This window comes from Urocitellus parryii, chromosome 5 (assembly GCF_045843805.1).
Source record: "Urocitellus parryii isolate mUroPar1 chromosome 5, mUroPar1.hap1, whole genome shotgun sequence".
NCBI classification, from domain to species: domain Eukaryota; kingdom Metazoa; phylum Chordata; class Mammalia; order Rodentia; family Sciuridae; genus Urocitellus; species Urocitellus parryii.
In genome coordinates this window covers 58973288-58998460 of record NC_135535.1, presented here as the reverse complement: position 1 = coordinate 58998460, position 25173 = coordinate 58973288, and the positions used below count along the sequence as shown (strand labels likewise).

Sequence of the window (25173 nt, the reverse complement as noted above, 5' to 3'; positions counted from 1 at the left end):
TTCGTGTTTATTTCGGTTCCTTTGGGTGGGCATTCTGTCATACAGTTTGTACCGGTTCCCTGCCTGTGCTGTGGAGAATGCTAAGAAACATATAAAGCCAAAGCCTGGGGTGTATGATGTGGTCTACTTATGGATGGGGCTGAGGAGGGTGTTGTGTGCGCTTGAAACCTTTTGAGGTTTGGGGGAAATTCCGGCACCCTACTTGGCCAGGGACATGCGCTGTGCGGAATTGTGCTTGAGAAGTAATTGACTGTGGTGTTAGAACGGGTTGCTATGGCAACACGCAAAGCTTGCTGGGAACTTCCTGTGTCGCTTCTCAGAACTACTCCGTGCACTATAGAGTGTAGTTCCGGGTCTGGTGACTAGAGCGTCACTTCTTCCGCAGGAAGCGGAAGAGCGACAGGGTGGGCGGCTCTTTGTCGAAGCTAGAGGACCGGCAGGCGGCAGCAGCAACTACGGCGGCGGCGGCAGGTGAGGGAGGCGGGAGACTTAGGTGGAGGCCGCGCCCGGAGGGGAGGAGTCGGCCGGCCCAGCGACTGGGCTCTGCCGGGCCTCACAAGCCCCCCAGAATGGAGCTGGCTCTTCCTCACATCCCAGGAAGACCCCCTTTTCTGACTGACCCCGCTTAGCGAGCAAACGCCAGCTCCGTGACGTCACAGCCCTGCCCATCTCAGCTTGATGTCATCTAGGGCTCCCTTTCCCCGCTTTACTTTGTGTTTCCTTAGTGCCCTATTCACCTGGTCCTCTGCTGAGTGAGCGCAGCGCTACATGGAACCTACCAAGCTAGAAGACTTGCTGCGGGGAAACTCCTAGACTTTTCGCAAACTCTAGGGTGCTTGGAAGCGTCATAATCACCGCCCCCAAGTCTAATCTGCCTTCCCGCTGCACTGTCAGTTGCTGCCATTTAGCATTCGTAACTCCAGTCCTAGGCAGGGCTTTGGTCCCTATAGCCTCCTTCATCTTGAGTCAGGGCTCCCCCTCACCCTTTGGTTCACTGAAAGACAGGTTTTTCAGTCCATCCTTTCAGGTTTTCTGAATCAGTTCTATTTCTTACTCCTCTTACTGGCGACTTCTCCCTTTGACAGGTGAAGTTCAGTTTGAACCCTAAGGAAATTCTTAAGTTTCCAGTGCTTTTACTGTTTTCAGAGTTCTTTCTGGTTGACAACCACCTCTTGGTCCTCCACTCTTACTCTTTCTCCCACCCACGTGTCTATTTTTTTCCTGTTCAGAACCCAGCAGTGATGTGGAGGTGGAGACCCACAGGAGCCCCGGACTTCACCTGAGCTACCTCAGGTATCAATTCTGGGAGAGTTTGGTGGGGTGGAGTATCATACCAAGTTATCTGTCTGGTGGAATTTGCAACACATGGATCATTTGGTCATTTTCCTTTCAGTAAGTTTGTATCTTTTACCATTTGTATTATTTTAGGGCTACCTCCATTTGAAGGAAGAGGATCTTTTTTTTTAACATAGATTCTTGTGTAACTCTGGCCTCTGACCTGGTGGGTTATTTAGGAAGATATAAAGACCAAGATAGGTCAGTAGACTGTCCAGAGATATCAGAAGAGATTCCCCAAAGTTTAAGGGGAAATAATATGAAATTTTCCTATTTGAACAGCAGAGGGAGCCTGAACACTGCCTAGGAAAGGTTTAGGAAGTTAAGACACGTGGTGGCAGGGACTCCCTGTCTTCTTGGGGGTGGAGAGAGGGGAGGGCTATAACTAGGGCAGTGGACTGACATTCCAGAGCTCTCTTGGGAAATAGGAGACTTAAAAAGCTTTTATAGAGTCTATAAATAAAAGGATCTTTATGGGGTAAGGGATGGTGTGGTTTGATGTCAGTGGGATATTTTCATGGAGAGGTAAAAGGTGGGTGGGGAATAGAAAAAGAAAGGTCACTTATTCCTGTAACATTAACTCTTTCCAATCTTGACCTTACCAATGTTAGGGGGTCCAGAAGTGGAGATTACAGCTTAGAACTCCTCCCCTAAAGTGGAGGAAGCTGATTTTCCTGGAATTGAGAATGATAGTAGACTACAAAACGATATTAAAAATTGGTAGGTTTAGGGATTACCCTCAAGCTGGTGACATCAGTCCATTTACCCAGGATTTCTTGGGTTCTAGAGATATGATGCATTCAGAGCCTTCCCCTAAGATTTCATGGAAAAGAGTTGAGACGTTTTATTACCAGTGTCCCATCTCCACAAGTCCTAGCAGCTAAGCAGCCCAGCTTGGGCACTATTCCCGGTCTCCTCCCAACCTATTCAGAAACCAATAGCAATTTTAATTTCACTTCCACAACTTTAATAAGGTCAGCCCAGAAGGGAAGATAAAATCCACACTATGCTCTCCCTCTGCCACTACCCCTGACCTATCACCATTAGTGAGATGAGGTGGCTTCATCCCAACTCCCTCCTCTGTTAGCCAGGCAAGTGTGAATCATTCTGACCAAGACCAGGTGCACAACAGCCTGGGCAGGACTTCTGGCAAATCAACCAGTCCAGCCAGAATTCTCGTTCTTTACATGTACCATCTACAAAGCCATTGCCCTATTGGACTGTCTGCTCTACAGTCAGGACAAGTGGGATCTCTGAAAGACTCCTGTATAATACAATTCTCTTTTTTTAGCAGTCACCAAGAGTGGCAAGAGAAGGAGGAAGGCCCTGAGTTGGAGGGGGCCAGAATGCCTGACCGGGACAGCTATGCCAATGGTACCGGCAGCAGCGGTGGAGGCCCTGGAGGTGGTAGCAGTGAGGAGGCCACTGGAGCAGCAGCAGGCACTGGTGGGGCCAGCTCAGATGCCATCTGTAGAGACTTCCTGAGGAATGTGTGCAAGAGAGGAAAGCGTTGTCGATATCGCCACCCAGACATGAGTGAGGTATCCAACTTAGGGGTAAGCAAAAATGAATTCATCTTCTGCCATGACTTCCAGAACAAAGAGTGTAGCCGCCCAAACTGCCGTTTCATTCATGGTTCCAAGGAGGATGAGGATGGCTATAAGAAGACGGGAGAGCTTCCACCTCGGCTGAGGCAGAAAGTAGCTGCTGGCCTGGGGCTTTCACCGGCTGACCTACCAAATGGCAAGGAGGAGGTTCCTATCTGCCGTGACTTTCTCAAGGGTGACTGTCAGAGAGGAGCCAAGTGCAAGTTCCGTCATCTGCAAAGGGATTTTGAGTTTGATGCTCGGGGTGGGGGAGGTACCGGTGGTGGAGGCTCAACAGGCTCAGTGCCCCCAGGACGACGCCATGATCTCTATGATATCTATGACCTACCTGACAGGGGCTTTGAGGACCATGAGCCAGGGCCCAAGCGCCGGAGAGGTGGATGCTGCCCTCCTGATGGCCCCCATTTTGAATCATATGAATATAGTTTGGCTCCACCCCGAGGAGTAGAATGCAGACTGCTAGAGGAGGAGAATGCTATGCTCAGGAAGCGTGTAGAAGAGCTAAAGAAGCAGGTCAGCAACCTGTTGGCTACTAATGAGGTACTTCTGGAACAAAATGCCCAGTTCCGCAATCAGGCCAAGGTCATGACCCTGAGTTCTACTGCACCAGCAACTGAGCAAACTCTGGCCCCCACTGTGGGCACTGTTGCCACTTTTAATCATGGCATTGCCCAGACTCACACTACTCTCAGCAGCCAGGCTCTACAGCCTCGTCCTGTGTCCCAGCAAGAACTGGTGGCCCCCACTGGAGCTCCAGCTGCTCCCCCAACTAATGCTGCACCTCCTGCTGCTCCACCACCCCCACCCCCACATTTGAACCCAGAGATCACACCACTGTCAGCTGCTCTGGCTCAAACAATCGCCCAGGGAATGGCACCACCACCTGTCTCCATGGCTCCTGTGGCTGTATCTGTGGCTCCTGTAGCTCCTGTGGCTGTATCGATGGCCCAACCCTTGGCAGGAATCACAATGAGCCACACTACCACTCCCATGGTGACTTACCCCATTGCTTCCCAGAGCATGCGCATCACAGCCATGCCACATTGATGGGGCTAATGGATACTCCCCTGGTATAGCCTCTCAGGGCTGGGTTTGAGGGGTCCTTACCTACCCCCCAAGCCCTCCCAGGCCCTGTCTGAAGGGCTCACTCAAGGACTAGGACAAGAGACTATAAGGAGTATGCTTCTGAGGAGCATTTCCTGAGGTGGGGTTGGGTTGGTGTGTTCCATCACCACCCTTTTAAAGGGGGTCTTCTTGTCCTTTATTCAGGCCTCAATCAAGTCGGGGCTTTCATAGGAATGCAGACTGAAACCAGTGAGAGGAAGGACTGACTAAGGGGATATGTCCTCTTACGGAAGTTGGGGACATCCTTGATTTTGTCCTCTTGTGAACAGCACAGGTCCTAGCACTGGTTTTGGAAGAAAAAAAATCCCTACACAGAGGGAGAGCCAGGAAAGAATTGGGAAGTGGGTGGCCAGGAGAGAAGGCCTCATAGGAGACGATTTGGGGCCCGGTTGGGTTAGATAATACAGGAACTACTGCTGGGCCCCTGAAAAGATCGGGACCATAGTATTCCAGCTCAAAGACTAGGGGAGCCTTCATATAACCTAGCTTGGCCTGGAAATCTGTAGGGCAGGGCCCACTACTTTCCAAAGAAATAAAAGAGCAATTATTTTTAACAAATGGAGGCAGTGAAAACTTGCTTAGAAATTCTCTAGAAGAAGGGAGCATAAAGTAGGTCTCATGCCAAAATGGGGTAAGGACCCCACCCTCACAAAGCTTGGGTAAGTTGGATGAAAATCAGCAAAGGGTAGGTATGTAGAACAAGACCAAATGGGGCTTTGAGGAAAGCACTTTGTGGGGAAAAGCATTGGAGCCACCTAGTCTAGTTTAAAAATAGTCGCATCTGTTTCTGATCTCTGTCTGCATGTGCTGCTCCCAGGTTGCCTTAGTAACCAGGGCTCCTAGGGTCATTTAGGGGGGCAAGTACTAAGGAGGGTGTATGTGCTGAGAAATGGGGATGAGAGGTTATGTAGTTGACAAATCCTTCCCTTATTCAAAGAGCAAGGCAGGTGGCAGTTGCCTCTCTTAGTTGTTGATGGCATTTACTGTCCCTTCTACCCCAGCCCTTTCTCAGTGGCCAGTCTCTTAAGCCTTCAAGGCTTGGGAGGTGCTGGGAAAAGGGAGTTCTTCTGGGGACACAAGCCTCAGGGTTTATCCCTTTCTTTCTTCTGTCTGCATAAAGGACCAGAGGTTTAAAATCCACTTAAGGGTCATTAAGTCCAGAGGCCCAGTAGCCAAACTTCAGTCCCTCCTTAGCTCATGGCTGATGTAGGGGAAACAACTCAGGTATCTGTTCTAAAATTGGGGGTAGAGTAAGTGGTCCTGGATGTGCTTCCTTAATTGTATCTCTTGCTACCTTTTGCTCTGGTGTGGTTAATCACTCAGATTATACACCTGGGGTTGGAGATGTTGGGCTAGATCAAGGCTGGTCACTTAAAAAAATGAAATCGGGAGCAGTGGCACACGCATGTAGTCCCAGCTACTAGGGAGGCTAAAGTAAGAGGGTCACTTGAGCCCAGGAGTTGGGAGACTAGCCTAGACAACATAGTGAGACCCTGTCTCAAAATAAAGATGGGGGGTGGCCTAAAGGCAAGTATTGTTTATGAATTTTAGAAACAACACTTGATAAGTTTAATGTTCATCTTCTGGCACAATTCTTCTGGATTATTAAAAAAGATGGTTTATGAATATTTAGAGAGGAATATGATTATAGATACCAACATGAATTCTCAAGTCAGGTCCCAACCTTATTTCCTTCTTGTCAAGTATCTCCGAAGAAGTGAATTTGGGAAACTGTGGACATTGTATGTCTTGTTTTAATGCACTCCAGCTAAAGGTCACCAGGAATATACATGTAGTACACCAAATACAGTTCAATGCTTATTGCAGTGAAGGAGAGATTGATTATACTACTAGGAATCATGGTGTGTCTCAGCAAAGAGGGTGTTAGAAAGGTCTCAGAGGACTTGGACTTTGGTGAAGACATTTTGGGAAAGGTTCAAGGAAGTGGGTATCCTCTGGAGTGGGTGCTGCCAAAGGAAGCAGGGGTCATTCTATGATTATTATCTTAATTAGAAAGAGGGCAGACTAGAATGAAGCTAAGGCTGCATTTGGGAGTTGGGGATGTTTCTATTTTGTGGTTTGCACATTGATCGTTTTGTGCTTAAAAGACATTGTGAAATGATCTTGCTTTTTGGTCTCACTTCATCACAGTCACTGAGTGACCTTGTCTCATGTGGTGTTTTGTGAGATTGTGTCCAACCTAAGAACTCATTGGCTTAGCTGTGAGCACCAGGTCACAACCCTAGTGATTCCAAAGCGTGGCTGGCTGTGTCAGGTTAGTTACCAGATGTCAGGAGCTGCTTTTGTCTCTCACTTGTGAATCATCGCAAATAAGAAAAAAGTTATGGAGCTGGGCATAGTAGCACATATCTGTAATCCAAACTACTTTTGGGAGACTGAGGCAGGAACACTGCAACTTCAAGGCCAGTCTGGCAATTTAGTAAGACTATCTCAAAAAAAAAAGGGCTGGGGAGGCTGGGGTTGTGGCTTAGTGGTAGAGCAATTGCCTCACATCTTCGAGGCTCTGGGTTCCATCCTTAGCTCCACGTAAAAATAACTAAATAAAGTACTGTGTCCATCTACAACTAGAATTTTTGTTTTTTAAAGGGCTGGGGATGTAATTCAGTGGTAATGAACATTAGTAGCTAATGAATGATGATTAGAGAATTCATGTTCAAGAAATCTCTAGACTGTAGTGATATGCCCAGTGGCTATGTTTTATATTATTTTTTTAAAGTGGAGGTAATACCCCAACTTTGATAAGAATATTAGAAAAACATAATTTAAGGGCTGGGGCTGTGTGGTTCAGTGGTTGAACACTTGCGTAGCATGTGTAAGGCTCCAGGTTCAATCCCCAGTACTACTGGGGGTTGAAAAATAAATAAAATAATAATGAAAAAGCCCATAATTTGGACTGAGTAAACACTGGACCCTTCTTCCCCCAAAATATGGCTTAAGGATAAAGCCTTGAGCTTGACTGAATATAATGTTTAATTCACTAGGGGGTCTGGGACTTCCAGTTGGCTACAAAAATTAAGATCTTGGATGGGATTATAGCTCATTGGCAGAGATTGGCAGAGTACTTGCTTAATTCCCCCACAACAACTTTTTTTTTTTTTAGTCCTCATAATGTCAATTCATAGAGCATGCTAGGTTCTAGGTACAGCTTTAGGAGATCCATAAGGATAGTTGAGCCTTAGTCATGGGTTGTAAATAAAGTAGTTCTGTGTTCTGCCTAAGTGGAACCATGTAACCATTTCCTTTTTTATTTTTTTGGTACTTGGGATTGACCGCAGGGGCACTCAACCACTGAGCCACATCCCCAGCACTATTTTTGTATTTTATTTAGAGAAAGGGTCTCACTGAGTTGCTTAGCGCCTTGCCCTGCCAATGCTGAGGTTGGTTTTGAACCTCACTATCCTCCTGCCTCAGCCTCCTGAGCCACTGGAATTGTAGGCATGCACCATTGTACCCAGCTTCATGGGCTTCATGGAACCATTTGTAAGTACTGTGAATTTTTCTTTTTTTTTTTTTCCCTTTTCTTTTTTTGGTTTGGGAGAGTACTGGAGCTTGAACCCAGGTGTGCTTTACCACTGAGTTAAATCCCTAGCCCTTTTTATTTTTTATTTTAAGACAGGTCTGGCTTCAAACTTGCTGTGCTTCTGCCTCAGCCTCCTGAGTTGCTGGGATTATAGGTGTGCACCACCATGCCCAGCTATTGTGTGTTCTTCTGATTTTTTTTTTTGGCCCTGGGAATTGCACCCAGAGGTGCTTTGCCACTGAGCCATTCCTTTTTTGTATTTTTTGAGTCAGGGTCTTACCAAGTAGCTTAGAGCCTCACTTAGTTGCTGAGGCTGGTCTCAACTTTCGATCCTCCTGTGTCAGCCTCCCAAGGTGTGTGCCACCTCTCTCTGCTTTAATATAAATTTTAAAGAGGGACATTGACAAGGCAGAGGGGTAGTAGCTGGGCGGGGAGTGGGGTGGGAGGGCAAGAGAAGACTGAGGGGAAACTCAATAGATGTCTTCAAATGTTTAAAGGGCTGCCAAAAGGAAGAAGGTCCTATGTTGCTGCACAGGAAATAAACAGGGAGTTCTAGAATAACAGCTAGCATTTCTGAGTGCTTAATGTAAGGCAAGGTACTGTGCAAGACATTTTCCATGAAGTATTTACTGACCCAGTGGATGATATTACCTTACACATTTTGCAGAGGAGAAAGCAGGTTTAATCTGGCCAGGTACAGTGGTGCACGCCTCCCAGTGGCTTAGGAGGACAGCCTCAGCAACTTAGCAAGGCTCTAAGCAACTTAACAAGACCCAGTCTCAAAAATTTAAAAAGGCTGGGAATGTGGCTCAGTGGTTAAGACCCTCTTAAGCACCCTGGTACCATAAATAAAATAAATAGATTAGATAGATCGATCGATGGATCGATCTGTCCAGGGTTCCACAGCTAGTAAGTAATGGGGTCAAGAATCTATTCAGTCTTAACTCCAGACTTGTTATAAAAGAGTTCTGATAGAGCCATCCAACGATAGGATAACCAATACCTGGCAGTAAGTTATACAGAAGAAAATTTCCTCACATTCCGTTGCCTTCCCATCTTTATGAGTGGGCTGAGACCAGAATACCACATCTGACCCTCTGTCTCCCCTAGAAAGCAATTACAGATTTCAAGTCCAGGAAGTGTAGATAATCTCTCCCCCGCTGAAGCTCCACCCTGTAAGACACTTCCTCCAACAAATGGCCATCCTTCCTGTTAGCCGCTTACTGCTTTTCACCACCAGGTGGCACCTAGGAAGCAGAATTATCAATGGGTGGAGACCCACCCTGTTTGTGCTGCTACCTTCATTTTGGCTGCCAATTCGGTGGTTCCTGGTTCCCAGTTGGGACAAAAACCTTTTTGAGGATGAGGTTATGTCTTAAGTAGGAGGGTCTGATAATCTGGATGGAGTGAAGAAGGGCAGAAGTTTTGGAAAGGAGCTTCCACAGGTCACCTTGCCCTTTTCTACAGCCTTTGGAATCCCATCCCTAACTGCAAATTTCATTTTCTAGGGAGTCATCTTCTAAGGAGGTTTATTCATTTCCTAGCTGTAGTTCTGCTTCATCAATTCAAAGCACATTCCCTCCTCCAAGCTGCTTGTTTCCCTTTTCTACCTGTTCATCTCTGGGAATATGGAGAACATGGGCATCAGATAGAAAATTATTCTTTATATCGTTCAGCACACAGAGTAAAGCAGTCTAGATATTGGCAGCCCCAGGGAAGTACAGAAAGGGAAGTGAGAAAAGATTGAGGGAAGCTTTAAGTAGCTTTGATGAAACAGCCTGATGAAATTTATGCCCTGCAGAGCCAGATAAAATTTTCCAGCTGCAGATCTCATCTCTCCCCAATAACCAACTCTAGTTCCCCTGCTGCATCAGACTAAATTACACAAGACCCATATGTGTGTCGTTAAGAGGTAATCATTTTATGATAAACCCTTCCCTTAGTTTCCAATTAATCTAATTTCTAGGTCCCTGGACAACACTATATTTCTAAGGCAAGTAAATTGGTAACAATAGACATCAGTGTACCTTGAACTTTTACCCTCCTAAACCTACACAGTACTATGTAGAATATATTAATTCTACACCTGACTATATTCCAAATCTTCTAATTCAGAAAAATGAGAAACTGAATCCTCTCACTATCTTGATTTCTCATTTTAATGTCCTAGAAGCTCCTCAAAGTCAAGAAATTCTTGGAATTTCTTGTAAAAATTTCTGCAGTGAATCCTCCCCCCTTCTTGGGGCCAATTTGGTCTCGATCTATAATAAAAAAATCTGCCGGGCGTTTGCAACTCTTGGAGATTTTCAAAAGGAAATCAAGCCTCAATTATTTACTCCTTTGCTCCCCACTCCCCAGGCTGTATTATCTCAACTCTGATTCTCTAGTTTTCTCTAGTCAGCCCTTACACTGCACAGACAAGGTAGAGGACTGGGAACAGGATAGACAGGATCCATCGTCGAACATGTTCATTCCAAATAGGGTCATTTCGTTTCTTTTTATAAGGGCAGCCAGGAAAAAAAAATTTTTTTTGAAGGATAAAGGAATGTGTTTAGAATCGAAACTAGGAAAAGTTGAAAAGTGAACATATAAGAATCCCAGACTAAATCTGGCCCAACCGTCTGAATGGGTGGAGAGAAATATTAACCCACCCACAACCCCTCAACTTAGCAAACCCATCTCCTCTCGAAAACCGAGTAATTGGCGTTGTGGCTCTGCATGACGTCATACCACAGGCGCTATATCCCACGTGGGAGGAGCACTTAGTCCCGCCCAGCTTTAAATAGTGTGCCACTCCTTCTCCTCTTTGCAGCCAATAGAATGCCGTCCTTTAGCCCCTTTCCTCCTTTTCCCGCCATCCCAGACCGCTTATCTTGACACTCTTGTCCAATCAGGGAGGTCCTGCCTCTCCGAAGCTCGCTCCCTTTCCCGCAGAAGACGGGCGGAGTTTCAACCTTTTGACTCCACCTCGGTATATGCAGCGCGAACCAACCCAAACTGTCAGGGATAGGGGCGTGGCCTGGGTCCCCTCCCCCAACCTGGGGATCTCTGCTTGCAAGGGGGGAGCTGGTCTCAAAACTAGGAAATCTTTAGCCGGTGACTGGGTCTGGAGGGTCCTCCCAGAGTTGGCACCATGGAGCGGTCTCCTGGAGAGGGCCCTAGTCCCAGCCCCAACCTGGTGGACCAGCCCGCTGCTCTCTCAGAGCCCCCTGACCAGCCCCCTGCTGCTGACACTAAGCCGGACCCAGGTTCTGGGGTCCCACCTGCTGGCCCAGGCGCGGCGGGTGAGGTGCTGGCGGTGCTGACTTCCTTCGGGCGACGATTGTTGGTGCTGGTACCCGTGTACCTGGCTGGGGCAGTGGGGCTCAGCGTGGGTTTCGTACTCTTCGGCCTTGCCCTCTACCTGGGTTGGCGCCGGGTCCGCGACGAGAAAGAGAGGAGCCTTCGGGCAGCAAGGCAGCTACTGGACGACGAGGAGCGGCTCACAGCAAAAACCCTTTATATGAGTCATCGAGAGCTACCTGCTTGGGTGAGCTACCCACTTCAGTCCTTGTGCAGCACAGCCCCATCTGTTCTTGAGCTCTGCCCCTACTCCTAGAGTCAGCTCCCCAACTTGGGACAGTGAGCCCCAGATTTATACATCTTGCCCCGCTAGCCGCTTGCCTGTTGGGACTCGCCACAGTTGGAAGGACTACCCAACTCTCCCCGCACACCCGAATCGGGTCCTTTCACAGAATCAGGACTTCTTCCTCTACTCTTGGGCAATAGCCAGACAATATCTGGTCCCAAGCCAGGCCATCTTGAACGCTACTCCTGGTTGTTGGTACCCCTGACGCCCTTGCTACTCTGCCCCTGGGTATTTCGATCCCCGTTATTGCTCAGAGGTTCCCTCCCCTTTCCTTGTCTCCTCAAGACTTTTTATTTGGTTTTCCCCTTTTCCTGATCTTATCCCCAGCCCTCAGAGCATTGCTTAAATGATCCCCAAAACCTGGACTGACTGTGGTTGCCTTTCAGCCTCAAGCAGCCCGGCTGCAGTGTAGCCAAGACGGCTGCTGGGTCAAGGGAGCGGGTGCTGGGAAGAGGACAGTGTGCTGCTGCAATTCCCGCTGCCCCCACTGCACTGGCTCCTGTCTGGCCCCACCCTTTTCCGGATTGTCGTTGCTCTTGTTCTCTTGTTCGGTTGACCCAAACCCTTATTTCTGCTCTCCTCTCCAGTGCTGAGGCAGATGCCTTCTCTCTGGCCTTGCAGAGGCAAGGCGGTTTACGGGCCCCTCCTAGCCTCCCTTCCTGCTCCTCCCAGCAGAGGTACAGTCTAGTGGGAGATGGCAGAAGAGAGGAATCAAGTTGAAACTACGCACCTATAGGCACATTTCCAGGCTGAACTGGAGAAGAGAAAGGAGGAGAAATGGTCCTAGGGACTTGTAGCCTAGGCAGCAACTGTCTGTTCCAGCTACTCCTTATCCCATACATCCATACAGAGCACAGGTGCCCTTTCCCATGAAAGGAGTCACCCAGGAAGACAGAAAAACAAAGAGGATATGCTTGAGGAAAGGGCTGAAGAAAACATATATATGGGTATGGTGGGATTTGCTAGGCCACAGCATCCCTTTTCCAAGACAATAAAGGAAAGCTGAGTGAGGTGGCTCACACCTGTAATCCCAGCTACTGAGGAGCCTGAGGTCTGAAGCAGGAGGATTGAAGGTTCCACACCAGCTTCAGCAATTTAAGTGCTGACTCAAAAAAAGAAGGAGAAAAAAAAAAAAAAAAGCCAAAACAGTGTGTGTGTTGGGGGAGAGGTTGCACAGGGAGGGAAGGCAGATACCATTGTCCTCCTATCCTGCAGACAAAGAAGAACTGCAAACAAATGCTTTAGAGAGGTAAGAGTGACAGACAGACAGACACACACACACACACACACACACACAGCCTGAACAGATCTTCTAGCCCCTCTCTCATTAAGGATTTGCTTTCTTTTTCACCTGCTTGGGATGGAGGTCCCAGTCTAGTCCAAAGGGAGAAGGGAAGGCTGGACAAAGGAATCAGGATTTTGTGAATCCCAGGATTCCCTCAGCTCTGATTTGACAGGACCTCTCCCTCCAGAAGCAATGTGCTCTTCTCCACTCCTCCTCCTCTGACCCAACAGCTGTCATTTCACATCATTGAGCTATCCACAAAGCATCTTTACATGGTCCATGCTCTTCTGGCTCCCCTTATTTGAGAGCTTCAGATCCCTCAAATTCTGAGAAATGAAACCTTAGGACACCCCCACCCCTGCCAGTTCTGGGTGTGAGGCGTCCCAGTTGTATGGACATGTTCCCTCTCCTTTGTGGGCATTCCACAAACTTCTTAGGAAACATAGATGGAAGGTGTGTTTGACACTGTCATTGTCTTCCCTACCTGCAGGTCAGCTTCCCAGATGTGGAAAAGGCTGAATGGCTAAACAAGGTGAGGACTATCCTGATATTTATTTCCAATGAAGGGACAATGGGTATTTGTTCCTTTGGCCAGGCCTTGCCACACTTTAATTCTAGCCTGAGTCTAGTCCCCAGTACTTCCCATGGGTAGGATTCTGGAGGAACTTGTCTTTAGAGGGTAAATGGGCCTCTCCTCTGACCATCTCCCTTTCCTCCCAGATCGTTGCACAGGTTTGGCCCTTCCTGGGCCAGTATATGGAAAAACTTCTGGCTGAAACTGTGGCCCCAGCTGTTCGGGGATCTAACCCTCATCTGCAAACGTTTACATTTACACGAGTGGAACTGGGTGAAAAGGTATATGTGGGAGGAGATGGGACAGGGAGGATGAAGGGGAGCAGGCTGGAGAAGGCTGAGGTGAGGTGCTTCTGCCTCTCTTGAGATTTCCTCTCTCTCTAGCCATTGCGCATCATAGGAGTCAAAGTTCACCCTAGTCAGAGAAAAGACCAGATCTTGCTGGACTTGAACATTAGGTAATGCCATTCATCACTCTTCCTGCAGTGGGTCCTGGTCACTCCTGGCTGCTTCACACACACCCTACCCCACTTCAGCCTAGTGTTAACCTTCTTTTTTTCACCAACCCTCAGCTATGTAGGTGATGTGCAGATTGATGTGGAAGTAAAAAAATATTTCTGCAAAGCAGGAGTAAAAGGCATGCAGGTAGGACAGATGTCAGGGGCCCTCATACTAGAATTGGGAGGGAAATTAATGGGATATGAGGAAGTGGGAGGTTGGAAAAACCAAGATTGGGGAAGTCTGCATGCCTTTTCTGAGGGAAAGCTTTGGTCTTCTTGCCTTAGCTACATGGCATCTTGCGGGTGATTCTTGAGCCACTCGTGGGGGACCTTCCTATTGTGGGAGCTGTGTCAATGTTCTTTATTCGACGCCCGGTAAGGGAAAACATTGAGGGGGATGGTGGAGAAGCAGGATTTGGAGGGTGAGAAGGCAATTGACAAAAAGCGGAGAACCCTAGTGATTATTGGTTGGGTGTGACTGTGACCCATAGGTGCTAGCCTGACCCCCTGCCCTTTCCTTCCAGACCCTGGACATCAACTGGACAGGGATGACTAACCTGCTGGATATCCCAGGACTTAGGTATTATGGGTTTACTGAGCACCTGCTAAGTATCCTAGCCCTGGTTTAAGGACTATAAAACAGTAAAAGAGGGCTGGGGATGTGGCTCAAGCGGTAGCGCGCTCGCCTGGCATGCGTGCGGCTCGGGTTCGATCCTCAGCACCACATACCAACAAAGATGTTGTGTCCGCCGAGAACTAAAAAATAAATATTAAAAAAAAACAGTAAAAGATATAGCTTATCCCCTGTAGTTGGGGAGATAAGAAAAATATTCCTGAAAAGTTTAATACTGTGGTTTTTCTTCTATGGCAAGAGCATGCATTTGGGTAGGGAATAAAGAGGGTTGAAGACTGCTAGAGCAGGGCACAAAAGAGAAAAGCTGGGATGGTGATGAAGAAGATATAGAGCAGTAGGTGAGAAATTTGGATATAAGAGTAGCAAAAGGATTTTCAAGAAAAGACTTCTTTATAACTTTAGGTCTCTCTTTGCAGTAACAAATTTGGATTTGAGGGAAAAATGGAAGGTGGGGCTATATTTCTTTTCCACTCCCCTATTTAGCTCACTCTCTGACACCATGATCATGGATTCCATTGCTGCCTTCCTTGTATTGCCCAACCGACTATTGGTGCCCCTTGTACCTGACCTTCAAGATGTGGCCCAGTTGCGTTCCCCTCTGCCCAGGGTATGGCCTCTCCCCATTCAGATAGATCCTTCTTTTAAAAAAACCTGTGCTGGGTTCTTAAGTTTCTTACCAACTGATTCCTAACCCCAGGGCATTATTCGTATTCATCTGCTGGCTGCTCAAGGGCTGAGTTCCAAGGACAAATATGTGAAGGGCCTAATTGAAGGCAAGTCAGATCCCTATGCACTTGTGCGTGTGGGCACCCAGACATTCTGCAGTCGTGTCATCGATGAGGAACTCAACCCTAAGTGGGGAGAGACATATGAGGTAGGAAGCCAAGGGCGAGGAGGCCTGTGCAAAATGGGAAGGCCCTGAGAGGTTGTGGATGAAGATGCTGATTGGATTATCATCACAGCTGCAGCCCATGAGACTTTTATCCATCTGTGCTTCTAGGTGATAGTACATGAGGTCCCAGGGCAGGAAATTGAGGTGGAGGTGTTTGACAAGGATCCAGATAAAGATGACTTTCTGGGCAGGTAAGTCTCTGCTTATGTTAAGATTCTGAGATCCCAGAGGTAATTATAGTAATTTTCTGGGACTGGGATTCACATTTCCTTTTCCTTCCCCACCCATGGATACACACATACAAATATCTCAGAGAAGGGTGTTGGTGATCTGCCAGTTATTTCTGGGTGGGTGAGTGAAGGGTCATTGACATGCTACAAATTACAACACTCCCCTTTTCTCCCTCTCCATACCTTCTCTTCTCCCTGCCTCCCAGAATGAAGCTGGATGTAGGGAAGGTATTACAGGCTGGAGTACTGGATGATGTAAGTTGAGGAAAGAGAAAAATGGGAGAGATCTTACCCTTTGGCAGACACTAGCTGCTTCAATGGTAGAGAAGTGGTTGGGTAGGTATCTGACCTCCACTACACTTCACTTGATTCTACTTCTCCCTTCAGTGGTTCCCTCTACAAGGTGGGCAAGGCCAAGTTCACCTGAGGCTAGAATGGCTGTCACTTTTGCCAGATGCAGAAAAACTGGAGCAGGTGAGCCATATGGGAAAAAGGAAGCCAGCAGGGAAGAGATATTGAAAGTAGGGATTAAGAGAAACAGGGTCTAACTTTTACTTCCTGTTTCCTAGGTTCTACAGTGGAATCGGGGAGTCTCGTCTCGACCAGATCCCCCATCAGCTGCCATCCTAGTTGTCTACCTGGATCGGGCCCAAGATCTTCCTGTGAGTTTGCTTCTAGTGTGGATGAACGGGGAGCCTTGGCTGCAGCATTCCCATACTCTCTTTTGCTGAGGACTCAAATGTCCCTGACTTCCTTGCTGTAGAAGCAGGGACCTGTAATGCAGGGGTTCCACAAAGGTCCACCTCAGGGAAGAGTTCTGGTATGATCCTACCTTCCTTCACCAAAATCCAAACTCCCAAGATGCTGACCTTTGAATTATACCCCCACAGCTGAAGAAAATGAACAAAGAACCCAACCCCATGGTACAACTGTCAATTCAGGATGTGACTCAGGAGAGCAAGGTAAAAGTCAGGACATGTGGGGGTGTGACATGGGAGGGGGCCTGTTCTTGAGATGAAGGCTTCCCTTCAGAAAACTTGCAAGTACTCTCTGGAGAAATGGGAATGGGGCTGTCATTCATACCACCCTCCCCATCTCCAGACTGTCTATAGCACCAACAGCCCAGTATGGGAGGAAGCTTTCCGGTTCTTCCTGCAAGACCCTCGAAGCCAGGAGCTCGATGTTCAGGTGAGATAATCACTATTCACCTTATTCTTTTTTCCCAAATACATGCTATTGCTTCTCTCCTTTGATCCCTATTTACTTTCTTTCTTTTCTTTTTTGTGTGTGGTGTTGTGCTTAGTATGGAACCCAAGGACCATTTGTTTGCTAGGCAAGAACTCTACTACTGAGCTACACTCCCCAGTCCCAGAATCAGTTTTTATAATTGACAATTGTATACTTAAGATGAGTGATTTTTGCCAGATGTGATGGCAGAATGTCATATATTCCCAGCTGCTGGGAGGCTAAGGCAGGGGGATCACAGATTGGGAAATTTAGTGAGATCCCATTTTTTTTAAGTATGGTAGCTTGAACCCAGAGGTGCTCTACCACTGAGCTATATCCCAATCCTTTTTATTTATTTTTTGAGGCAGACGGGGTCTTACTAAGTTGCCAAGCCTGGCCTCAAATTTGCAATCCTCGGGCTGGGGCTGTAACTCAGTGGTAGATTGCTTGCTTTGCATGTGTGAGGCACTGGGTTCGAACTTCAGCACCACATACAAATAAATGAATGAGGGATTCCACCTCTTGGGTCCCCTTCTTCCTCCGGGAGAAGTCTTTTCTACTGTCCTTTAATAAACTTCTAATTTCTACTCTGAAAAAAAAAAAATAAATGAATGAATGAATGAATGAATGAATGAATTCCATCTACAACTAAAAAAAAAAAAAAAAGCCAAACATGCAATCCTCCTGACTTAGCTTCCCAAATGCTGGGATTACAGATGTGTGCCACTGGGCGACGTTGTCTTGAAATAAATAATATAGAGGGCTGCAGATGTAGTTCAGTGATAGAGTCAGTGGTAGATAGAGCACCCAACCCATAGATTCAATCCCCAGTATTGCCAAGAACAAGAAGAAGCATTATATGAATGGTATGATGTAGCTCAGTCGTAAAGTGCTCCCTAGCATGCACAAGGCCCTGGGTTCTATCTCCACTATTAGAGAAAAAAGAAGAAAGAAAAACAGAAAAGCATGAAACAGTGTCTGCCTTTATAGCACTTACTGGCCAGTGTTTTAGTTTGGGTTTTGGTTTTATACTAGGAATTAAACCCAGGAGGTCTTAACCACTGAGCCAAATCCCAGCCCCTTTTGTATTTTATTTAGAGACAGGGTCTCACTGACTTGCTTAGGGCCTTTTTTTTTTTTAATAGAAATATGGCTTTTATTCCCCACATGTTTAGGGCCTTGTTAAGTTGCTGAGACTGTCATTGAACTCTCAATCCTCCTGCACTGCTGGGATTACGGGTGTATGCTACCATACCCTGTGGAAGTAGACTTTTAATTGAGCCCTGAAGTATATGTAGGATTTAAATAGGCAGGGTGGAGGAAAATGAGAATTTTCCAAGTAATGGGAACAGAATGAGCAAAGGTAAGAGGGACCCTGGCATGGCTAGAGGACTGTAAAGAGATAGCTCTGAAGGGAACAAAAGTTTGTGATGGTCGAAAGAGGAATGAAACTGGGGCTGTGTTATGTTTTCCCATGTGCCTCCCTTTACTCTAATTCCTTCACTACATTTCTTCCTCCTGTACCTGTAGGTGAAGGATGACTCCAGGGCCCTGACTTTAGGGTCACTAACTCTGCCTCTGGCTCGTCTGCTCACTGCCCCTGAACTTACCCTGGACCAGTGGTTCCAGCTCAGCAGCTCTGGCCTAAACTCCAGGCTCTACATGAAACTAGTCATGCGGGTATGGAAATGGAAGAAGTGCTGAGGGGTGGGGAAAGGATTGTGGATTCCTCAGTAGTCAGAGTAAGGAAGGGGAGCCTGCTAAGACTAAGTGAGCTGGTATATGTAGAAGCAGCTAACAGGCAATTTTTGTTGGGGTAGCACACACCTGTAATCCCAGAAACTCAAGGGACTGAGGCAGAAGGATCTCAAGTTCAAGGCCAGCCTCAGCAATTTAGCAAGACCTTGTCTCAAATGAAAAATAAAGGACTGGGAATGTGATTCAGTGGGTAAAGCTCTCCTGGATTCAATCCCCAATACCAAAAAAAAAAAAAAAAAGTTTGTTGATTAACGTGACAGGGGGAGGTCTGGTGGGGATAGGTGTGAAAACAACCTTATAGAGATATGCCCAACCAAGTCAGGGACCTGGTTCCCCTGTCAGAGCCAGGGCTCTGTCTACCAATCTCCGCTTACCTTTGCCTGCTGATGGCTAACTGCACCTCCTTGATTTGGCAACCATACTACCCTCCCAGATCTTGTACTTGAATTCATCAGAAATCTGCTTTCCCACTGGGTCTGGTTCTTGGGACCTAGACAATGAGAGCCCCCAGACAGGCAGCAGTGTGGATGCTCCGCCTCGGCCCAGTCACACAACTCCTGACAGCCACTTTGGGACTGAAGTAAGTTAATATCTGGAAAGCACTAGGGTCTATTTGTATACCCTAAGTAAGCAATGGTTCTGAGAAATTGTGTTTCCTTTAACTGCCACTTGGTGCCCCATCTGTCCCTTTTGCAGAATGTGCTTCGGCTCCATGTATTAGAGGCCCAGGACCTGATTGCCAAAGACCGTTTCTTGGGGGGATTGGTGAAGGGCAAGTCAGACCCCTATGTCAAGCTAAAGCTGGCAGGAAGAAGTTTCCGGAGCCGTGTTGTTCGGGAAGATCTCAACCCTCGCTGGAATGAGGTTTTTGAGGTCAGAATTGACTGAGCCTCAGCCTGCCCCATTCTCCCTGCCCCCCCAGTTCTGAGAGTAGTTCATAAACTTCTGGGGTTGCTAGCTGGGTATGGTGGCACACACCTGTAATCCCAACAGCTAAGGAGACTGAGGCAGAAAGATCTCAAGTTTGAGGCCAGCCTCCAATTTATCAAGATCCTGTCTCAAAAAAAGTTGGGAAGTAGCTTAGTAGTAAAATGTCCCTGAGTTCATTCACCCTATTTCCCCCTACTAGGTGATTATCACATCAATTCCAGGCCAAGAGTTAGAGGTTGAAGTCTTTGACAAGGACTTGGACAAGGATGACTTTCTGGGCAGGTGAGAGGGTGGGAGTTCAAGTGGGCGGACAGGCTGGATCCCTGTAAATCATGGAGTCTGACCTCAGGGAAAGGGAGTGTTGGCTTGATCATCTGCCTCTTGTCTTCATCTTTCTTCTCCACAGGTGTAAAGTGAGTCTCACCGCAGTGCTAAATAGTGGCTTCCTTGACGAGGTGGGCATGGGATTAGAACCAACAATCCTTTCTGATCTTGACCCAAGCCTTCTTCTCTTTGTTTTTATCCCCACATCCTCAAGTTTTTCACTGCCTCCTTCCACAGTGGCTGACCCTGGAGGATGTCCCATCTGGCCGTCTGCACTTGCGCCTGGAGCGTCTGACTCCCCGGCCCACTGCTGCTGAGTTAGAGGAGGTAAGGAGGAGCCTGGAGGAAGAAAGGAACCCAGGAGGAGGCAGGGTGAGCTCTTCTCAGCTTCCAAGGCTTGTGTCCGACACTAGATTATCAGTTCCCACCTCTGTCCCTGTGTGTCCTCCTCCAGGTGCTACAGGTGAACAGTCTGATCCAGACACAGAAGAGCGCAGAGCTGGCAGCAGCCCTGCTGTCTGTCTATGTGGAGCGGGCAGAGGACTTGCCGGTGAGAGCTGTTCCCCACACCCCTCAGCTCCCTGGCCCTTCTACCTCCTTCAGGTGTGAATGTTCCTCGTGAATTTGGAATAGTAAATGGCTCCTTTCTTTTTGAGGATGGTGCTAGGGTGGGATGATTATCCAAGGTTGTGACAGTAATGGCTGTCAAGTGAAAATGGAGACATGGCCACTGGCTGTGGCTATAATTTGTGAGGTAAGGAGCTGCTTAACCAGGTCCAAATTTAAGACTAACACAATATTTTCATTCCAGCTCCGAAAAGGCACCAAACCTCCTAGTACTTATGCTATTCTTACCGTGGGAGAGACTGCCCATAAAACCAAGGTATTGGGAACTGTTGCAGGGTTAAGAGATAGAGGGAAAAGAAGAGAGGAGGAAATATCAACCACTGATCTTAACACTTCCTCCCCACCAGACTGTTTCCCAAACCTCAGCCCCTGTGTGGGACGAGAATGCCTCCTTTCTCATCAGGAAGCCACACACTGAGAGCCTGGAGTTGCAGGTACTATAAATTTACTCTACAAATACTTATCAGGTTCTCTAATTAACCTAACTTAATGCTAGCAGAGGTAGAGAAGAGGTATAAATGAGCTCTCAACTCCTCATCTTTCATAGCAGGGAATCACTACATAAAGTTGATAAATCATGAAAAAGATACAGTCATATTAGAATTAAAAAAAATTGTAGTTGTAGATGGACAGAATGCCTTTATTTTATTTGTTTATTTTATGTGGTGCTGAGGATTGAACCCAGTGCCTCATGCATGCTAGGCAAGCGCTCTACCACTGAGCCACAGCCCCAGCCCAAGATATTTTTTTTTAAATATATATTTTTTTAAGTTGCTGATAGACATTTATTTATTTATTTATTTATTTATTGTGCTGAGACTCGAACCAGTGCCTCACACATGCCAGGCAAGTGCACTACTGCTGAGCCCCAGCCCCAGCCTGGCATATTAGAATTATACTAAAAATAAATAAATAAATAAATAAATAAATTATATTTGTTTATTTGCTTGGGATTGAACCCGGGACCTTGTACATTCTAAGCATGTGTAACTGAGCTACAATCTAGCCCAACAGGAAGGTTTTAAAAGTTGTACATATGGAATATGGAAATGAGAGCAGGGTGAACAGGGAACATTTCATTTTTGCCACTCTTCACTCTTCAGGTAAAAATTTTACTATTGATAAAATATGTGAAGACTTAGGAAATAAAGATAGTATATTCTACTTTGGATAAGAGAGGAATGAAAGAGGGACCAGCAATTGTTATCATGGCTTCCTTGCCCTTCACAAAGCTTCTCTCTTACCAAAACTACCAAAGTGTCCAAGTGTTTAGACTTTGAACATCAGATAAAATAATGTATTGATGATGCATTTGCCTCTGAACACAGCCCTGTTGCTCCACAGGTTCGAGGCGAGGGGACTGGTGCCTTGGGCTCCTTATTCCTGCCCCTCTCTGACCTCCTCGAGGCAGATGGGCTCTGCTTGGACCATTGGTTTGCACTTACCAATGGTCAGGGGCAGGTGCTACTGAGAGCACAGCTAGGGGTAAGTGCCAAGAGATGGTGGGTGGGCCTAGAGGGAGAGGAGAGGGCCTTTCTGGCTCAAGGACACCAAGAGGGTGGGAACAGAGGGCAGTGTCCTTACCGCACGCACGAGAGCTGGGAGAACTATGCCCAGCTTACAGCTTTCTTACTCCCAGATCCTGGCGTCCCAGCACTCAGGAGTGGAAGCTCATAGCCACAGCTCCAGCCACAGCTCCTCCTCGCTGAGTGAAGCAGCAGAGCTTGGTGGGGGACCCCCTCACATCACCTCCTCAGCTCCAGAGCTCCGGCAGCGCCTAACACGTGGTGACAGGTGAAGGGCTGAAACAGAAGACTGGAGACCAGTAGGAGTATAGAGGGTGAGTTTAAGCCTCCCCAGGCGCTACCTTCTCCCAGACCTATTTTCATTTCTTCACAGTCCCCTCGAGGCTCCTGCTGGGCCTCTGGGCCAGGTGAAGTTGACAGTATGGTACTACAGTGAAGAACGGAAGCTGGTCAGCATTATTCACAGCTGCCGGTGAGACCCCTACATCGTGTCCCCCAGCTTCCCTGCATGCCTTCCCTTCGATCACTTCATCACCTACAGCCTCCTGTTGCAGGGCCCTTCGACACAATGGACGGGATTCCCCTGACCCCTATGTGTCACTGTTGCTACTGCCAGACAAGAATCGAGGTACCAAGAGGAAGACCTCGCAGAAGAAGAAGACCCTCAATCCTGAATTCAACGAACGGTCAGTGAGTGGGCATTCAGATAGAGAGGTGAAAGGCTTGGGAGGCACCCTGGCCCTAACACCCACCCCTCCCCAGGTTTGAGTGGGAACTGCCCCTAGATGAGGCCCTCAGGCGAAAGCTGGATGTCTCGGTGAAGTCTAACTCCTCCTTCATGTCAAGAGAGCGTGAGCTTCTGGGGAAGGTAAGAGGGCAGAGATGGCCAGGGAAAGGAGTGCTGCTGGGACCAAGGCTGTTAGGCACTAATAATGGGGGAGTATCCCAGATGAAACTTTGGAGGTGACTCCATCACCTCTGCAGTTATTTGGGACCAGTAGTGTGTAATGATGATGGGACACAGTCTTTGAACACATCAAAATAACATCTTATCCCCAACCATCCTCCAACCTAGGTGCAGCTGGACCTGGCTGAGATAGACCTTTCCCAGGGTGCAGCCCAGTGGTAAGTGTCTGCATGGGTGGGGCTGGGGCTGAATATTTAGGTAGAAGAAATCCCAGTCTCAGGAAAGAGAAAAAGGAAATAATCTGAACTGAGAACCATTGATTCTGACATTAGGAACCCTAGGATTATGTCTCATTTTTAAAAGGACATAAGGATCATCATTCTGTTTGAGCCCTTTCCTTATCTCTCCAGGTATGATCTGATGGATGACAAAGACAAGGGCAGCTCCTAGGAGCTGGTGGTGACCAGCCCAACTTGGCTGCCTTCTTGCCTTGCCTCTTACAGCATCCCCGCCTCCAATATGATGAGCCTAAAGCCAGGGCCCCAGGGCTGAGCCTGTACTCTTCAGCCCTTTTGCCTTTCAGGCCCATACTAGGGCCTTTGCCTGACCAAAGAGAAGGACCATATGTTACTCTTTACTGCATGGCCTTTATCCCTTGGGTTCCTGGGGCAGGGACCTGAGATGACTATTTCCTGCTCTGTCTGCATATTGTTCTCCCTTCCTCCCAACTCCTCAGGGCCTTCTGTACCTGTGCCTGGCCACTGGCAGCACTAGCAGTGGCATTAGCTTATGCCAAATACAGCTTTTGGAAAGATCTTTCTTCTTTAGCTGGTTGGTCACCTTCTTTGCTATCATGATCAGTCAGACAGGATAGACATGTGTGGGAAGGTAGATAGGCTAAACTCTCAAACTGTGAGCCTCTTGGACTACTGCATGTAGCAGATGTCCAGCAACCTGGGCTCTGTATCCAGTTCTGTCCTCTCCTTCATCAAGCCTGCCCTACAAATACACCTGCTATAATTCCTAGCACCTGCCTCCAGATTCATTGTCAATCCAGAACATGTGGATTCTACTCAAGCCACCAAGTAGCAAGATACCAGTCTTGGAGCCCCAAGCTGGTAATATGCAGATGGTCTTAAAGGATTCGGGACAGCAGGGCCAATTTTTTGTTCAAGTGCCTAGGTTATAAACTCATTGACTAGAACTGAACCTGATACTCTTAGTTCTGCACCAACTCTGTCAATCTACTGTCTTATATTAAACATAACACTCAAACCAGCTGTGGCTGTTTTCCTTAAGAATTGGGGATCCATCCTGGGCATGGTGGCACATGTCTATAATCATTCCAGCAACTTGGGAGGCTAAGACAGGAGGAATGCAAGTTCAAGGCCAGCCTCAGCAATATAGCAAGACTTCAGCAACTTAGTGAGATCCTGTCTCAAAATATAAAAGGGGCTGGGTATGTAACTGTATGGTAAAATGCCCCTGGGTTAGATCCCTAAACCAAAAAAAAAAAAAAAGAAAGAAAGAAAGAAAACAACAAAAATTGGGACTCTAGCCTAACTATCAGAAGTTTATTATAACTGTCAAAAGCCTTCATTCAAGGGCTGTGGTGGGGCTCAGTAGTAGACCTCGTGCCTAGAATGTGTAAGGCACTGGGTTCAATTCTCAGAACTGCATATAAATGAATATATGCATATAAATGACAGCTTAAAAAATATTTAAAAAAAAAAGGCTTCATTCAGTCACAAGTCATGTCAATTGTGAAAACCTACTGAGGGGGGCTGGAGTTGTGACCCATGGAGAGGTGAAAGGCTTGCCTAGCATGGGTTCGATCCCCAGTACCATATTAAAAAAAAAACACAAAAAAACCTAAATAAACATCATAAAGGAATATAACCATCTACAGTTAAAAAAACAAAACAAAAACCTATTGAAGGGGGCTGGGGCTGGGGCTCAGTAGTACCACACTTGCCTGGCATATATGAGGCACTGGGTTTGATTCTCAGCACTCACTACATATAAATAAAAAAAATAAGGGTCCATTGACAACTAAAAAAATTTGTTTTTTTTAAAAAACCCAAACCTATTAAGATCACAGTCACCACCAGGCACAGTGGCTCACACCTATAATCCCACCGGCTTGGGAGGCTGAGGCAGGAGGATTACAAGTGCAAAGCCAGTCTCAGCAATTTAGTGAGGCCCTAAGCAACTCAGGGAGACCCTGTCTCAAAATAAAAAATAAAAAAGGGGGGCTGGGGATGTGGCTCAAGCAGTAGCGCACTCGCCTGGCATGTGTGTGGCCTGGGTTCAATCCTCAGCACCACGTACAAAGATGTTGTGTCCGCCGAGAACTAAAAAAAATATTAAAAAATAAAATAAATAAATACATAAAATAAAAAAGGGCTGGAGATGTGGCTCAGTAGTTAACCGTCCCTGAGTTCTATCCCTGATGATAAAAAAAAAAAAAGAGTTCATAGTCACCAAGAATATTGATTTCATTGAGGATGGTCAAGGGCCTTGT

The 25173-nt window shown here is 47.1% G+C and overlaps 2 protein-coding genes across 4 annotated transcripts; both read left to right on the top strand.

Moving 5' to 3' along the window:
- The first annotated feature begins 399 nt into the window (after positions 1 to 399).
- Positions 400 to 6690, top strand: Zc3h10 (zinc finger CCCH-type containing 10). Of its 3 annotated transcripts, none has more exons than XM_077798442.1 (3): positions 400 to 471; positions 1230 to 1293; positions 2630 to 6690. In XM_077798442.1, the coding sequence occupies exon 3, from the start codon at positions 2682 to 2684 to the stop codon at positions 3987 to 3989; it is 1308 nt and encodes a 435-aa protein (XP_077654568.1). In that variant the 5' UTR covers positions 400 to 471; positions 1230 to 1293; positions 2630 to 2681; the 3' UTR covers positions 3990 to 6690. The 3 variants fall into 3 exon arrangements, with proteins under 3 accessions (XP_077654568.1, XP_026254248.1, XP_026254250.1); XM_026398463.2 differs by having other exon boundaries at positions 2627 to 6690; XM_026398465.2 differs by lacking the exon at positions 400 to 471 and adding an exon at positions 733 to 889 and having other exon boundaries at positions 2627 to 6690.
- Positions 6691 to 10253: 3563 nt separating this feature from the next.
- On the top strand, positions 10254 to 23915 carry Esyt1 (extended synaptotagmin 1). The gene is made up of 31 exons (XM_026398354.2): positions 10254 to 11137; positions 13012 to 13053; positions 13242 to 13376; positions 13479 to 13552; positions 13667 to 13739; positions 13880 to 13969; positions 14119 to 14174; positions 14712 to 14835; positions 14926 to 15102; positions 15229 to 15311; positions 15557 to 15605; positions 15738 to 15824; positions 15920 to 16012; positions 16241 to 16312; positions 16452 to 16538; positions 18108 to 18257; positions 18769 to 18915; positions 19032 to 19208; positions 19465 to 19547; positions 19672 to 19720; positions 19827 to 19916; positions 20044 to 20139; positions 20401 to 20472; positions 20564 to 20650; positions 21561 to 21701; positions 21856 to 22010; positions 22116 to 22214; positions 22297 to 22428; positions 22505 to 22610; positions 22818 to 22867; positions 23060 to 23915. Exons 1-31 carry the CDS (start codon positions 10742 to 10744, stop codon positions 23097 to 23099), a joined length of 3312 nt encoding a protein of 1103 aa, XP_026254139.2. The 5' UTR covers positions 10254 to 10741; the 3' UTR covers positions 23100 to 23915.
- Positions 23916 to 25173: the final 1258 nt, after the last annotated feature.